General features: G+C 33.2%; 1 protein-coding gene across 2 annotated transcripts in view; it reads left to right on the top strand.

Moving 5' to 3' along the window:
* Positions 1-15,923, top strand: part of LOC100818892 (protein SWEETIE) — a 49,475-nt gene that overhangs the window by 12,835 nt on the left and 20,717 nt on the right. For both annotated transcript variants that reach the window (XM_003551804.5, XM_006603005.4), the window contains 22 exons: positions 1,645-1,734; positions 1,880-1,960; positions 2,077-2,145; positions 3,728-3,853; positions 6,037-6,140; positions 7,421-7,553; positions 7,997-8,103; positions 8,441-8,551; positions 8,645-8,812; positions 9,792-9,878; positions 9,985-10,078; positions 10,645-10,713; positions 10,801-10,923; positions 11,016-11,084; positions 11,264-11,368; positions 11,723-11,811; positions 13,506-13,662; positions 14,537-14,686; positions 15,269-15,318; positions 15,465-15,564; positions 15,656-15,712; positions 15,800-15,867. In XM_003551804.5, coding sequence (XP_003551852.1) covers positions 1,645-1,734; positions 1,880-1,960; positions 2,077-2,145; positions 3,728-3,853; positions 6,037-6,140; positions 7,421-7,553; positions 7,997-8,103; positions 8,441-8,551; positions 8,645-8,812; positions 9,792-9,878; positions 9,985-10,078; positions 10,645-10,713; positions 10,801-10,923; positions 11,016-11,084; positions 11,264-11,368; positions 11,723-11,811; positions 13,506-13,662; positions 14,537-14,686; positions 15,269-15,318; positions 15,465-15,564; positions 15,656-15,712; positions 15,800-15,867 — 2,207 coding nt within the window. The remainder of the gene's footprint in view (positions 1-1,644; positions 1,735-1,879; positions 1,961-2,076; positions 2,146-3,727; positions 3,854-6,036; positions 6,141-7,420; positions 7,554-7,996; positions 8,104-8,440; positions 8,552-8,644; positions 8,813-9,791; positions 9,879-9,984; positions 10,079-10,644; positions 10,714-10,800; positions 10,924-11,015; positions 11,085-11,263; positions 11,369-11,722; positions 11,812-13,505; positions 13,663-14,536; positions 14,687-15,268; positions 15,319-15,464; positions 15,565-15,655; positions 15,713-15,799; positions 15,868-15,923) is intronic.

Here is a 15,923-nt window from a genome sequence, read left to right as displayed (position 1 = left end):
TGAGCTATGTGCAATCACAGCTGCAGTAAAAAAATGAAGGCAATATTTGCTTGGGCATCCCTTCATTATTCTCACCAATCATAGGAGTCTTAAAGAGTTGATGGCTTAAATTGTTCAAACTCATTTGTCCAGATTAATGGGCTATGACTTTACCATCCAATATAGATCAAACCTTTTGAATGTCGTGGCCAATGCGCTGTCTCGTATTTTGGAGGCTTCCAAGGGCACTGCTTTCTTATTGTCGATGGCTCATTTCATGTTGTTGGCAGAACTCAAATGTGAATTAGCTAATAACCCGGAGTGATATGATCCTCATCACGGAGTTCATAGCTCTCCGACGAGGCCTGCAGGACAATCCAGATAACCACCCTGACCACACCTTCACTAACGACTTAATTCTACAGAATGGCCTTATTTGGTTGCCCAGTAACTTGAACTTCATTTCCTTGTTGTTACAGGAATTCCATACAACCCCCACCGGTGGTCACATGGGGATCACAAAGACATTGACAAGATTGTAGGAGAATTTTACATGGAGTTCTATAAGGAATGATGTTCGCCGGTTTGTAGTGCCTCGACTGCCAACACACCAAATATGAAATCAGGAAGGCAGCAGGATTACTTGAACCGCTTCCAAGGGCATTGTCTATAAAAATCTTATCAAATTTTGCAAATTTTTTGAACTCAATATAATTATACAAGAATTGAAAAAGTATGATCTATAGGATGGATCGATGGAATTCAAAAACTGTTGTGATGAATATCTGATTCTGATTTAAAGAATGGCTGACAAATGATGTCAAGCTACAGTCTTGGTTTGCTACTACATAAAGTGGCAAAAAGCTAAAATCAAAAGGAGAAACGATGAAAGATTCTTGACAGAATTCAAAATACTTAAAATCCAAATTGTCTATTCTTCTGATTTCATCAAAGCTGGAGTAAGGAACTTGAAAAGGAGTAAAGTCCATTGACCTTGATAAACTAAATTTAAAATTTCCTTTGGAAATTAGAGATCCTGTCAAATGTCTCTGATATAAAGAGAATGAATAAAAGGTGGATTTGGCTGAGTGAAACATATATATTTCATTAGCACACATAAAAAATATTTAAACAAAGTTATTGAAGTTAGGAACTCAGCTTGGATTTACTTGCCATTCAAATTCTTATGGAATTGAAAAATCACTGAAATTTGGATGCCATCTGGAGTCAAATATTGGAAATGGTTGGATGATACAAAAATGAAACTTGAAAGAAATTCAAGTAAAAACAGTAAAATAGTGGCTTCTGCTAATAAAAAGACCTCCTAGATTTGAATGTTTGAACTATTCTCAACTTTATCTGTGATGAATGAAGATAGGAATACACTTGAGAAATGAATTTCCGAGGACCTGTTGGTGCATTTGTGTTCTTTCTTCTGACATTCTGCATGTGGTTAGAGCAAACTGCTAGAATTTTCAGCCAGTGATTTCCTAAATGCATTGTCATTGAGATAAAATAGTTTTTCTATTAATTTCAAATTTGGGTTGTCTTTGACGCAACTGGTTTGTGAACTAGCCATTTGCTTCTTTCTTATAAACTAGGTTCAGGATTGTAATATTTTCTACATTTAAACTGTTGAGGAGAATGCCTTATTTCTTGCTACAGGCGTGTGTTCTGTACGTCCTTCGTGTCGCTGTAACAGATCAAATGACTGAACCTACTCAAAGGAGCTTTTTGGTGTTTTTAGGAAATCAGGTACAATTTATTTAAATTAAATCAGTAGTTGCTATAAGTTTTTCAAGTTTCGAGTATTTCAGCTTTGATGTCTTCTTAATGATGTGTACTGAATCTCTTACTCCTTTCCCCCCCATTTCTTTCCCCACTTTTTGGCAAATTATAGCTCCAATCACCTGAAGCAGGTCCCTCCATGAAAGTGGTGGCCTTACGTACACTGTCTTATACTCTGAAGACACTGGGAGAGGTAAGGCATAGCTGCTTATGTTTCTATTAGCTAGTGAAATCTTGATGCTTTTAACGAGGAACTATGGGGGACCGGGGTGTCCCGAGGTGTGCTTATTTTAATTATTCCATGTGCAGGTTCCACTTGAATTTAAGGAAGTGCTTGACAACACTGTAGTTGCATCAGTGTCACATTCTTCAAAGCTAGTGAGCACATGATGGCATATTTTATCTAGATATAATTTATTATTCTCATACATTTCTATCCTTGTTCATTTTGGATTCAATAGTTATTTAACGCATCATCTCATTCTCATACATTTCCATTAATTATGGTGGGAGCAAAATTCACAACATTGTGAAACTTTGGAGGCAAAAAATGCAATTAAGCGATAAATATAATATTATTATGTATAATATATACAAAAGAACATAATATATATATAATAAATGCAATATATACAATAATGTATACTAATTTATATATTTTTATTATATATATATATATATTAAATCTTTGACATATAAAATTAAAATATATTATTAATTAAAGTAGTAAAAATTAAATAAGTATTATCCAAATAATTTTTAGAATTTGTAAGAATAATATTAAAGATAATAAAATTTATAAATATTATATTGTAATAAAAATTATATCAATTATTTAATACATGTTATAATAATATTATGATTTATTATAAAATATTCCATGTTAATTATGTCATTGATATTTCAGTTAATTTTTATATAATTTTACAGTTTAGAAAATGAAATAATGTATAAAATTAAAGAAGGAATGTTAAAGATAATTTTTACAATTTAATAAAGAAATATATAAGAAATTATTGATATTATTTGATCTACCTCAAACATAACAACAACAACAACAAAAATATTATTTAGCCTGAGATCTCCCTTTGATGATTTCTTCCAATGTCCTTTTTGGATTAAAATGTATACTATCAAAGAAATTATCTATCAAATCAAACATTGGATAGGATAAGAGCTTATCATCATCTTATCCTATTTTACTTTTATACAACTCTTATATTTAACTTATCCTAACCACCAAACAAGCCCTTAATGTTTAATCATGCTTCTTATGCTAAATTAAGGGATCCTTTTCCTCAATTATTCAAAATGATAATTGCGTTATATATTGATGCTTGAAACATGTGATGTTCACGATGGGTGTAAACATTGCAAAATTATAGTCAAAGGAATTAAGAAAAAATGGAAGAGGTGCTTGTGGATGTAATTGTATTTTATTTGGTTGGTGATTGAGTGATGTTAAAGATGTAAAACAAATAATACCCTTGGCCCTATACATGGTATTAAAAAGCTTCTTTGACCAATTGTTCTATGTATGTTTTTTATTACTTTCATTCTCCATAATATAATCAAATTTAAGCATATAGTAGTGAAGAGTCCATCTGTGCTTTTTGTATGCTTTAAGTTCTATCAATTTATGGGATTGTGTGTGTACTGGAGATGTAAATAAAATCAATAGAGGTGTGCACCAAACTGTGAATTTTAACCCTACGTAATTAAAATTATATTAAAATGACTATCTCCTTGACAGTTTATATTAACTCAACAGTTGGAGTTTCAAGCTTGCATGCTTGTAATAATTGAGTGTAATAACCCATTGCATGGCTTTATCTAATTCAAAAACTGTTTGTTGGAAATCTTGTTTGTGATAAATATGGAATCACAGCATAGTTCTTATATTCAGGCTTTTATTTCTTGTCTCTTTTGTCATATATGTTCTAAATATGCATGTTGTTAGGTTCGGATTGAGGCTGCTTTGGCATTACGTGCATTGGCTGAAGTTGATCCAACTTGTGTTGGTGGTTTAACTTCATATGGGGTGACCAATCTTACTGCTTTAAGAGAGAGTGTCTCTTTTGAAAAGGTAAAATTCATCAAGTTTTATGGTAATCTATATTTTATTGCATCCTTTATTATTATTGTTAAAAAAGTTTTATTAAAGGTAATATGAAAATAGTACAACAGAAGAGGATGAGAAATCTCCATAGCTGACGCACAAAGGAGATACATTAAAAAGATAGGCAATCATGTATTGATAACTAAATTTAGTCAGGCAACTGATTGGAGTCTGTTTTTGAATGATAAAGTCCAGTTCCCTTTATTTCATTATGTGAATTGTTTTCTTTTTTATTTGGTATTCTCATTAGTGCTTTAGCTGGCTGAGTTTACAGTGGGAATTCATGGTGAAGGGGTAGGTTTTCACTCCTATACACGAATTGTATATTCTTAGCTGTTTTGGGACAATCATTAGCTGTTATATATTGACTGAATATTGGTTGAGTTGGGAGACTACATCTACCATTTTAGAGCTAGCTGAATGATTAGTTTGTTTTTTCTCACATGTTAATAGAATATAGATCAGATTTATATGCTATACCTGCTTCAATTATATAGGATTTTATTTTGGTAATAGATTATGCAGTTAAATTCCTAAGTCACCCAGTTAATTAGTTCTCTAGATTTCAGCCTTTTCTTTTGGATTTGAATTATTAAAGATGTTTAATATAGTCTTTGTTGCCATCATGCATTCTTTTCTCTATAACCATTACAATTTTTCCAAATCTCTCTTATGAGGCATCTGTCAATCATAAAATATTAATCACTTTTCCTAATTTTAATGTGTGCCCATGGGCACATGTTAAGGATCCAAAATTAGAAAGTTATTACTTCAACATTTTCTTTTTTAAGTAATTAGAAGCATTTAATGGTATGTATTTAATGCTACTTAACATGCATCGATGGGCACACACATTAGAAAAACTGAATATTAATTTCAATGTCAAAAGATGCACTCTTTCTGCTTTATAGGTGAGAAAAAAATGAACTTTTGACAACTATGTAATGTTTAGTTGAAGTGGTATGGTAAAAGGGCAACCATAAATATTTAGATTCATAACCTAGTTAGGGTGTAACACTGATCTGTTGAGTACTTGAGGTGTGTGTGTGTGGGGGGGGGGGGGGGGGAGACCCTAGTTGAAGATGCACTCTTTCTGATGATCTTACTTGGAGGGTAATGCTCACCTTCCAGAAAAAGTATACCTGTGATGTGCTGGTTAGTGTTCTATTATTGGTTCTCTCATGATCGACTCATGGCCATAGGTGATATTTGGGTGTTTATGTGTAAGCATACAAAGAAATTGGAGGGCCTGTGACCTTGTGTGTCTAGGCAAACCTGTTTCCATACTATCTTGTTAGTCCACTAAGGAGGATGTCTTATTCTCATTTTTATTTCTATTTTGCTAACATAGGGGCTGGTTTCTTCACTTGCATGTGAAGGGATAGTTGCAAACAGTACCTTTGGGCTGTGTTTGGTGCATTGTATAATAAGAAAATAGGATTATATAAGGTTAGCTACATTATTGAATTATTTTATTTGATCCTCAAAAACAATGCACGATAGTTATGTTATGGTATATGTAGATAGCTTAACTATCTGCTTCTTCTTGGTTCTTCTCATATGCAGATATCTTTTCAATTGATATGTTGCAGACCCAATACATCTTTCATTTTATGTGCTATGCACATGTCTAGTTTGGAGTTTGTGTTAAAACTTTGTTTGCCCTTACATTTTAAAGGTTTTGATAAAATAGGCGGCAGCACAGTTTATTTGAAGTGGGTCAGCCCACGTCTTCAAGGGCATCTCTTTGCATGTGCATATCTTATAGGATAAGATATTGTTGTGGATTCACTTTGGTGTTCTGCGCATGGCTGTTTAGGGCTTTTCATTTTTGATATGAGTGGAGCTCAACTGACACTGGGGTAACTAGACGCAATTATACCACTTAACAACTAACTATAGAAAATAAGAAACTGATTTGGGTCAGCCCAACCATTGAAATATAACTAATTGTTATTATTACTAGGTGGATTTTGTCAAGTGAATTTTTTAGAAATAAGAATAAGTTTGAATGCAAATGGTTTGTATGTATTGTACATAAAAATTCTGTTTTTTTTATTTGTGGAGAGACTATAAAAAAGGCTATCTTCAACAAGTGTCTCTCTTATAATTTTTCATTTTATGAATTGACACTGATACCTTATCTGCAGGGAAGCAATTTACAGTTTGAGCTTGATTCTTTGCATGGGCAAGCTACTGTCTTGGCAGCTTTAGTCTCTATTTCCCCAAAATTACCTCTTGGTTATCCAGCAAGGTTAGTTGTCTTCCCTCCCTCGTAAATTAGTTTTTATATTGTATTTATTTATTTTTATTTTATACCTGGACAAGTTACATATTTTTACACCAAATTTATGAATTACTTTCCTCTATGTAAATATTTGTGACTAAGACTTGCATTTGGAAGTACTTAGTACTTTTGCTTGGGTCATAATTTTTATGCATCTCTTATGATGGAATGGAAGCGGATTAACACCTGATTTAGTTTGATGATGAAGTGTGAAATGTTTTGAAGTTTAAAAAGAAATCTAAATTGTATATAAAAAAGAGTCAGAATTCAGAAATGATTCACGGACTTGTACTTTTTATATTGGCTATTTGATACTTGATATAGAAGTTAAATCTTTTAATTATTGTTGTCTGCCATGAAAGGGCGTCCCTGGTAATCCAGTGCTTTTACAGTACATGCTCTTCTAGCTTTCTTCTTTGACATGGATTAAAGTTTCTTGCTCAGTCAACTCCTATTGTAATTCATTCTTAGTTTCACTCTGGTGCTAGATAATATTAGTTTGTGTTGTATGGCATGATTCGTGAATATTGTGACATTAGAGACTGCTAGCAGTCTGTTAGAGTTAGTTAGGACTGTTAATCGGTTATAGCTGTTCTCTGTTCGAAGTAGAGCAACTATAAATATACTGATATACATATAGGAGATCTATTGAGAGTGCCTTTTTATGTGAGGGATAAATTTTGACCATCCGATCTTTACCAGAATGGTCAAGATTGAAACATTAGTCCTCCAGATTGAATGGTAGGGAATTTTAGTCCCTGAAAATTTAAAAACCTCTGTTAGACCCAGACTTTACAAAAAGTCATTGATTTTGGTCCTTTTCCACTTTATTTTCCACTATTATTTTGCACAAAAAAGGACTGAAGTGAATGGTGTTTTGTAAGTGAGGGACTAATGGAAAGTTTTTAAACTCTCAAGGAGTAAAATGCTTGACACATACAATCAGGAGTATTAATTTGGGGGTTACTCAAAATTTTGTTAGTTTTTTCAAAACGTCACTTGACTTTTTTAAGTGGTTATGTGATTTTAAATATACCTTTCATTTTCGTAAAAAAACTACCTCTATCTCTCTAAGCAGGTTGCTGTAAACAGTTCTAAGTTAGAACTTCTAACTAACAGACTGCTAAACACAATGAACATGTGTCATACAGCACGCACTAATATACCATGACAGATGAATTGTCATTTATTAAATTTAATGCTTGCTTGATTTGCTGTACTAATTAGTAATAATGTGCTATAACCAGGCTTCCCGGATTAGTGTTTGGGGTTTCAAAGAAAATGCTGACAGAACATAGTCGCAATCCAGTGGCAGCCACAGTTGAAAAAGAAGCTGGATGGTTGCTTTTATCATCATTATTTGCTTCTTTACCGAAGGAGGTTTGGACTTGAGCTATATATATATATATATATATATATATATATATATATATATATATATATATATATATATATATATATTTTATGTAACGAAAAAGATGATAAAAGGAAATCATGTGTAACTATTTGGTATCAGCATTACATAAAATTAACCTTGTTTTTTCATAGCAACATTAAGTAGAAGAATCAGGTATCCAAAGGGAGTCAGTCTTAGTTACTTCCTTCAGGATAACCCCTACTATTATTCTTTTCAAGCCCATGTCCATTTTCAGATTTTCTTTAGCTATCAAACCTCTTGGAAAATTATAACAGGAAACTCCTACATGTTTTATGAGATTTGTGAAGATAAAATCTGGAAATTATATCAGGATAGGCACCTATGATGTGCCCCATAATTCATTTATGCTAAATTCTCATGCCATGAAGTTTTTCCTTGCATGCAGGAGCTTGAAGAGGATGTCTTTGATATTCTTGCCTTATGGGCTAGCCTATTTACTGGGAATCCAGAAAATGAAATTACGAAAACTGATGATCTAAAGTCAAGGATATTGTAAGTGCTTCTTAACTTGATCCTGTATCTTTTCTGTGATCAAATTGTTTTTAGATTATTTTATTTTTTCTCCTATTAATTGAATTCTTCATCCATCTGGTGATTATCTTTGTAATTTATTTTCAATTTCCTTCCCTAGTATCTTGAACTTAAATCTGAAGGGGGCATATTGATAAAATAAAATCTCAAGGGGGCATAAGTTGTAGTTTTTACTCTTTGATTCAAGTTAGTTTGCAAGATGGGCGTTGGATAGAATAGCTGGAGGTTCTTTCTATCCTTTAACTATCCTTGTCTGATTGTGCATTTGTCATTCATTATTTCTTCTTGTATTTTGTAGCGTATGGTCTGCAGCTGTTCATGCACTGACAGCATTTATAAAATGTTTCATATCTCCTAATGTTGCAAATGATGGAGTTCTACTTCAACCAGTTCTTGTATACCTTAGTAGGTATAACTCGTTCTTGTATATCTGCTCTTTTTCATTCATAGCTGTGACTTTATTTGACATTTTATAGTAATTCCTAATCTATGTTGAAAGCAGTGCATTATCGTACATATCAGCATTAAGAGCCAAGGGACTGCCACATGTAAAGCCTGCAGTGGATGTATTCGTTATCAAAACTTTAATAGCTTACCAATCTCTTCCTGATCCTGTGTCTTTTAAAAATGACCATCCTCAGATTATTCAACTATGTACATTTCCGTTCAGGTAGTGTTTACACTGTATGTCATTTAATATTTTGACTTGAGGTTGAATGCTATTTGTTGATACATAAAAAATGATGTTCCAATTTTCTCTTGTCTGTGAAGTAATGGTTCCTTTAAATGTCATGTTCATGTAAGTAATGTTTTGGTATTGTGCGAAATTATGTAAAAAAGCCATTATAATGTTTTTCTCTTCTTTCTAGTTTTGCTAATGGATATTATTTTCATGAATTTTCTGTTTTTGATGATCTTTTTGAGTTAATAAAAAGTAATTTCTTGAGGAATTGAAGAAATTTCAATGAATTTGAGGTAATGAATTGTCCTTAACAAAGATCAAAACTCAAAACAACAAAGAAAAAACAAGAAAAACTACCCTATCCTTCAACATTTCTTTTGTGGAAACACCCTTATGGTTACGTCAAATAAAAGCCAAATGCCCATTCTTATCCCAGATCAATTGTTGTGCCACAGAAACCTTTTTAAAAATACAAGAGTTATGCTCCAACCATGTACACTGAATTGTAGTTTAGACTACACATTGTGGGAGGACTTTAGGCCTCTGTACTTCACCAAAACTATTAAAGCTAATCTTCAAAAAGTAGTAGCAGGACCTAGGAGCTAGGACACCCCCAACATTCACTAAAATTGTCATTGGCAAATAAGAGTTCCAAGGAGAGAAACAGCAGCAGAACAATTTAAGAAGAAATGAGAAAGTGAATGTCAATTGGACTGTATCATAAAGTAATGCAGAGAGAAAATAGATTATATGAGAAAATGAATATCATGTTAGCTCAATAAATTATAAAACATTTTTAAGACAGAAGAAATTGTGCTAAATCGTGACTTATTGGTATATTTAAGTGAAAGTTTGTTCTAAAAATGTTAAATGATTTTCTTGCATTTACTTCATGTCTGTAACAATTGATTAACTGTTAAATCTTCATCAATTGATCTGAGTATATGTTGTTTCTTGTTTGAATAAGACATGCTTCAGAATGCGAAGAAAGTTCATGCTTGAGGTTGCTCTTAGACAAGAGAGATGCATGGTTGGGTCCTTGGATTCCTGGAAGGTTAGCTGTTATGCAATTAAGCTATGTTGTATCTTTTCTTACTTAATATTCAAACCCTTGTTCTCTTTTCCTTCTCAGTTTCTAACATGTTTTTCTGTGAATAAAGGGATTGGTTTGAAGATGAGCTTCGAGCTTTTCAAGGAGGAAAAGATGGCCTTATGCCCTGCGTATGGGAGAATGAAATTTCTAGCTTTCCTCAGGTATTAGTTTTTTGGAGAATACAATTAACAAATAACAATCAACTACGTATGTAGTTAACAGTATTCAGTTAACTGTATATTAACTGATCATTTGTCTCTAGCCTTTTTGTTTACAATCAGAAACATGTTTGCCTGGAATTACTAAATGTAATGATACCCCCCTCCCCCCTCCTTTACAAGTCTCCTTTGGTTTTTAATCTTCCAATTAAATTTGTGATTGTTAGAGGCACCTTTTCACATTAATATGTTATCAAGTAATTATTGGAATAATTTTTTATTGTCTGACAAGATTTTGGAAGCTTCTGAAATCACATCAAAAGCAGAAGCATTATCAAGTAGAAGCTGGGAATTAGAAATTATCGGAATTAGAAATCTCACACACAAGCTGATTTATTTATAATCACTAGATAACAGTAATTAAGGAAACAAAAAAATAAAACCCTTTAAATTTGCTATACAATTACACACACATATTTACATTAAATCTAATAATATCTTTAACAATTATTATTTTTATTATTGGATGGATTTCTACTTCAGTAACAACTTAATTTTTAACCTTGAAGCCGGAGACAATAAGCAAGACTTTGGTGAACCAGATGCTTCTGTTTTTTGGGATCATATTTGCTTCTCAGGTAGTTCATCACACAACCTTGGCATATTGTATAATTCAGAGAGTGGTTGTTAGTGTTGTTGACATCAGTTAGTGTTTCATATCTCAGGATAGTGGTGGCATGCTCTCCCTTCTGGGCATTATTGAGCAGTGTCTGAAAGCTGGGAAAAAACAACATTGGCACAAAGCTAGTCTTACCAATATTTGTGTGGGCTTACTTGCTGGGTTTAAGGTTTTCTCCATCCTTCTGTTGGTGTTACCAAATTATTATTTTTTTGGATCTCACTGGACATTATAACAAAATGTTTTTGCTATCTTTTCCAGGCTTTGCTCTCATTTCGACCACAAACATTAGGACAAGAGATTTTGGGTTTGGCACAATCTATTTTTCTGGTAGGAAATCTTCTAATAAACATACAAAACGTAAATTCATTTATTAAGTAGGAGGTTTAGTAGGAAGATGTTGTAGGAGGATTTATTGTTAACACCAATTGTTGTTACTGTGTGTTGTTGCCCTTTTTTCTTTTTTGTTAAATGTTATGGCCTATTGTTTGTTGAATTTGAATGGAAAGGGTATTTTGGCGGAGGGAGACATTTGTGCATCGCAGCGCAGAGCATCATCTGAAAGTCTTGGATATTTAGCTCGATTTGGAAATGATATCTTCACTGCTAGAATGGCATGTTCCTTCAATCTGGTTTTCAAGATACATGTTCTTCTTCTCTGTTTGGTTGTATTTAATTATAAGAAACCTTCTCTTCCTTATACAGGGAGCATATTATGTGAGGACTTTAGAAATGAGAACTAATCTTTGACCATACTATCATTAATGGACAGTTAAGATTAAATTTGAACAGAAACAATTTTCACCATTCATGTATGATTATATGGGCAAGATTAGCTGTTTTCATTTCTTGTGTTCTTACTTGATGCACACGCACACACACACATGGCTTCTAAATTTTGTCCGTATTAAATGTAATTATTGTTTTCATTTCTGATTGTCCTTTTCATCAATGATGGTGGCAAGCAGACTAGATCACTACTTGGTGACCTAAATGGTGCAACTGATCCCAACTATGCTGGATCAATTGCTTTGGCACTTGGCTGCATTCATCGCAGGTCATTTATTATAATACCAATGAACACTTAGTAGTTTGCATGTTTATTTTATCAGTTTTTTTAATTCCCTCAAGTTATCATCCTTTCATTCTGAATCACGGATGAGTTTTGATTTGTTTGAGCTGTGTTTGTTTCAACATTTGTCTAGTTTAGTTTTAAAGTATAAAAACTATTATGCTGAGTTTTTGAATGCGTTAGGCTAAAATAAAGGGTGATTAATTAGGATTTTATATGATAAAAGATTAGTAAGAAAGTTTAGTATAAAGAGAGCAGGATGAGAAATCCTCCACGAGAACAAAAATGAAATTACAATGAAATTTGTTTTGAAAGAGAGAGAACAAGAGGCATGAGATGGATTCCATAAGTTTGAATTGCTATGCGGAGCATACATTTATATTAGGAGTCATAAATACAAGTGATTGCACAATTACAAGAATATACAGCTATTCTAATTAACATACTTACATAACATATAATCTGCCCTAGTTACATAATTACTAATTTCTATAATTACATTATTTCTAACACTCCCCTTCAGGTTGGAGCATATAAATGATATGCCCCAAGCTTGCTGCATATATAACAAACTTGAGTACCTCTAAATGACTGGTAAGAATATCTGCCAGTTGATAATTTCAATTGATGAAGTTAGTGGTGATGTCTCTGGATAAAATCTACAGTGAGGAGGTAGAGAGAAGATTGTAATGGAATTTCAATAGATGGCAGTGATGGAGGGGAGGAAGAGATTTGAGAATCAAAAGGGAGAGAGTAACTGAAAATAAGGGGGGAGGAGGGAGTCTGGGAGGCAAGAAAAAGGTGGGTTAAGGATAGACGGTCAACTGCACTTCTTGGTGACAGTCTCGGTGATTTTTTTCTTTTCCTCTTTTTTAAAACTGTTTTTTATAGTCAATATTCCCTAGTTGTAAGGGGCTTGCTCCCTCATCTCTATCAAAATATATTGTTCTGCTATTGTTTCTATCACACTTATGGTGCCAAACTTGAAATAACTTCCAATCAGGCTCTTTGGGAAAGGGCTCGTTATACCATGTGGAAAAACGAATGTTACTTCCTTGCGTCATTCAGGGTGAAGATAGCTTACAATTTAAAGGGTGTTGGCCACACAGCTTTGACCAATCAAATTCCATAAAAAAAGGAAATAAAGACATTAAAAACTGAATCACCTAGTTAAGGATACCTCAGCGGGACTCAAATTCAGAAAATTCCCTATCATTTAAGTTACTAAAAAATGAAGAATTAATTAATAACACGTTGTAAGTTAATTGATTAGCAATTGAGATGCAATAAAAGGAAAAAGGTGGTTAATATGAACAAAAATAGAGGAAATGAGACAGTTTACACAATACACATTTACAGTAGTTTATTTAGAAAACATGCTTTCCAATTCGTGAGACAATTTAATTCTTTGGAGGTTGAGATTATGAAAAACCACATTGGATTTGGTAGATGACTTACATGATGGTTGAACCCTTTCCGTTTCCTTATTCTTGTACATTATGATCTCAGCTTAGATATTTGGATGAGCAGATCTAGTACCTATTCGAACTTATATGACTGATTATAGGTTTTACTTCCTTTTCCTATATATATAATCAGGCACTCTGAGCCAAGTCTACAACATTATCTTTTCTCTATATAAGTTTTGACAGTTCTTTTCTTATATATATTGACTGCAGTGCTGGAGGGATTGCTTTGTCAACTTTAGTGCCTGCAACAGTGAGCTCTATCTCCTCACTGGCTAAAAGTTCGGTAGCTAATCTGCAGATTTGGTCTATGCATGGGCTTCTTTTAACTATTGAAGCTGCTGGCTTGTCCTTTGTCTCTCATGTCCAGGTATTCCCATTTTAATTTAGTTCTGATTTTTTGTGTCACAAATAGGATTAATGATCTGGCTGCAGAATAATTGCAGCATGAAGAGCTTTGCCCTTGCTTTAATGTGATGATATTTGTTAAGGACCAAATTAACTCCTAGTACATTAAAATATCACTGATTGATTCATCTGAGACATCCAGTCTTTTTTAGAATTTTTTTTTTGTTTATTGTTACAATAACCATGCTCCACTACACCAAACTCTTTTATTACAAATGCACATTTACATGGACATGGCTGAGAAAAATGTTGCCAATGTTTTACCAATAAAATAAACCAAGTTTTAATTCCTTGTTTTGTTACTAAGGCATATCCCTCACTTAGTTGCCGCCTGCCTCGGCCTTCGTCATAGAAGTTCATTTCTGCATCTACGTCCTTCCTGTATCTACTTCTTTGATCTATCTTTTTGCACCCAAACTATTAACAGAGAAATGTGATTGGATATGGGGAAATTGAAGGAATGGAGTAGGATGGAATGGAATTTTGATATGTTCCATTGTTTGAATTTGTTAAACTAGAATGGAATGAATTCCACTCCATTGCTTCCAAAACCCCAACTTTATTCCTTCCAATTTGTTTTTTTTGGGTAGGAGGGTGGGATGTGATTGAACCAAAATAAGTTTCCATTCCATCATAATATATCCAAACAATGGAGTTGTAAGTTTTTTTCCATTCCCTTCTATTCCTTTCCACTTCGCTTACTATTTGTCATCCAAACATAGGGAAAACTACTTGCTACTTTTATTTGTTAACCAGATCAATATGCCTCATTTTTGTGTGTAATATAATCTTTCTTAATTTAGAGATCATGTGATTGTCTCTATTTTTCTTCACAGGCAACCCTATCTCTTGCTATGGACATTCTTTTATCTGATGAGAATGGTTTAGTAGACATTCAGCAGGGAGTTGGCCGCCTTATAAATGCTATAGTTACTGTTCTTGGTCCTGAGCTTGCCCCAGGAAGCATCTTTTTCTCACGCTCCAAGGTGAATTTTTCTAGTATTTTTAAAATAAAAATAGAAACTTATTAAGAAGAAAGAGAAAATAATTATAATATATAAAGAATTTCCAGGATAAATGATCCTCCTTAATGTAAAAGGAAAACACAAATGAGAAATATTAGAAAAGAAAATCAATGGCTGGATCTTGTATTGCTTCCTGTTGGGGAGGTTTTTGTAGGCTTTATTCTTTAGCCTAAGCCTATGGCTTTCTTTTGTATCTTTGTAGTACCTCTGGTACTATTCTAATATAATATATGATATTTTTGGCCGTTCAAAAAAAAAAAAAAGAAAAGAAAATCAATGAAGCGAAGCTACAAATTCCTCAGCATGTCTGTTTGGAAAGCTCCCTTAAAAAATCATGAGCTTGTTACCAGATAAAATTAAAACACCTAATCTTATACTAAATCAGCTGCTGTGTCGAAGAAGCATCCTTAAAGGTATGCGAGTTGCACTCCTAGCCTACAACCATATGCACTGAAGTGGGGCATAGAGGGTTCAAATCTAGGGCCTCTGCATTTTTTTTTCTATGTATACTTCGTACACTATTCTTTTTTTCTTTCTTTCCAGTCTGCCATTGCGGAGATTAGCAGCTGGCAAGAAACTTCAACTATGCTCGAGTATGTTTCTTCATTCCACCTGTTATCATATAATTAACATTTTCTTGTGACCATCTTTGTCTTTGTCTATGGGAGTAGTATTATCCAGTCAAATTGTTGTTTTATTGAAGTTTATAATATAAAAACTTTTGCTTGTTGTATCACAGGAGCGCACGCTTCACACAACAACTTGTTCTTTTTGCTCCCCAAGCTGTTTCTGTACACTCCCATGTGCAGACTCTTCTGTCTACTTTGTCATCAAGACAGGTTTCTCTCCTATTTATTTTTTTTATTATAGGTGATAATGTGTTATTCACTCTTTTCTGATTACTATTTCTTTTACTTTTTTTAAATGCAGCCAACTTTACGGCATCTTGCTGTGTCTACTCTAAGGCATCTAATTGAGAAAGATCCAGTTGGTTCCCCATCTTGATACCATTTTTAATATAGAAAAATTAGCATGTCAGATTTTTGTGCTGAGAGCTGATTTTAATCTTTACAGGCTTCCGTTATGGTTGAGCAGATTGAAGATAACTTGTTCTTTATGCTGGATGAGGAAACTGATTCTGAGTATGTACATAGAAAAAAAAAGAGCTTTATTATCATTTCTTGCTGATTAGTTCTTT

Source organism: Glycine max, chromosome 18, assembly GCF_000004515.6.
Source record: "Glycine max cultivar Williams 82 chromosome 18, Glycine_max_v4.0, whole genome shotgun sequence".
In the NCBI taxonomy this organism is placed as follows: Eukaryota; Viridiplantae; Streptophyta; class Magnoliopsida; order Fabales; family Fabaceae; genus Glycine; species Glycine max.
Note: the sequence above shows the minus strand (reverse complement) of the source record. Positions and strands in the feature narration are given on the sequence as shown.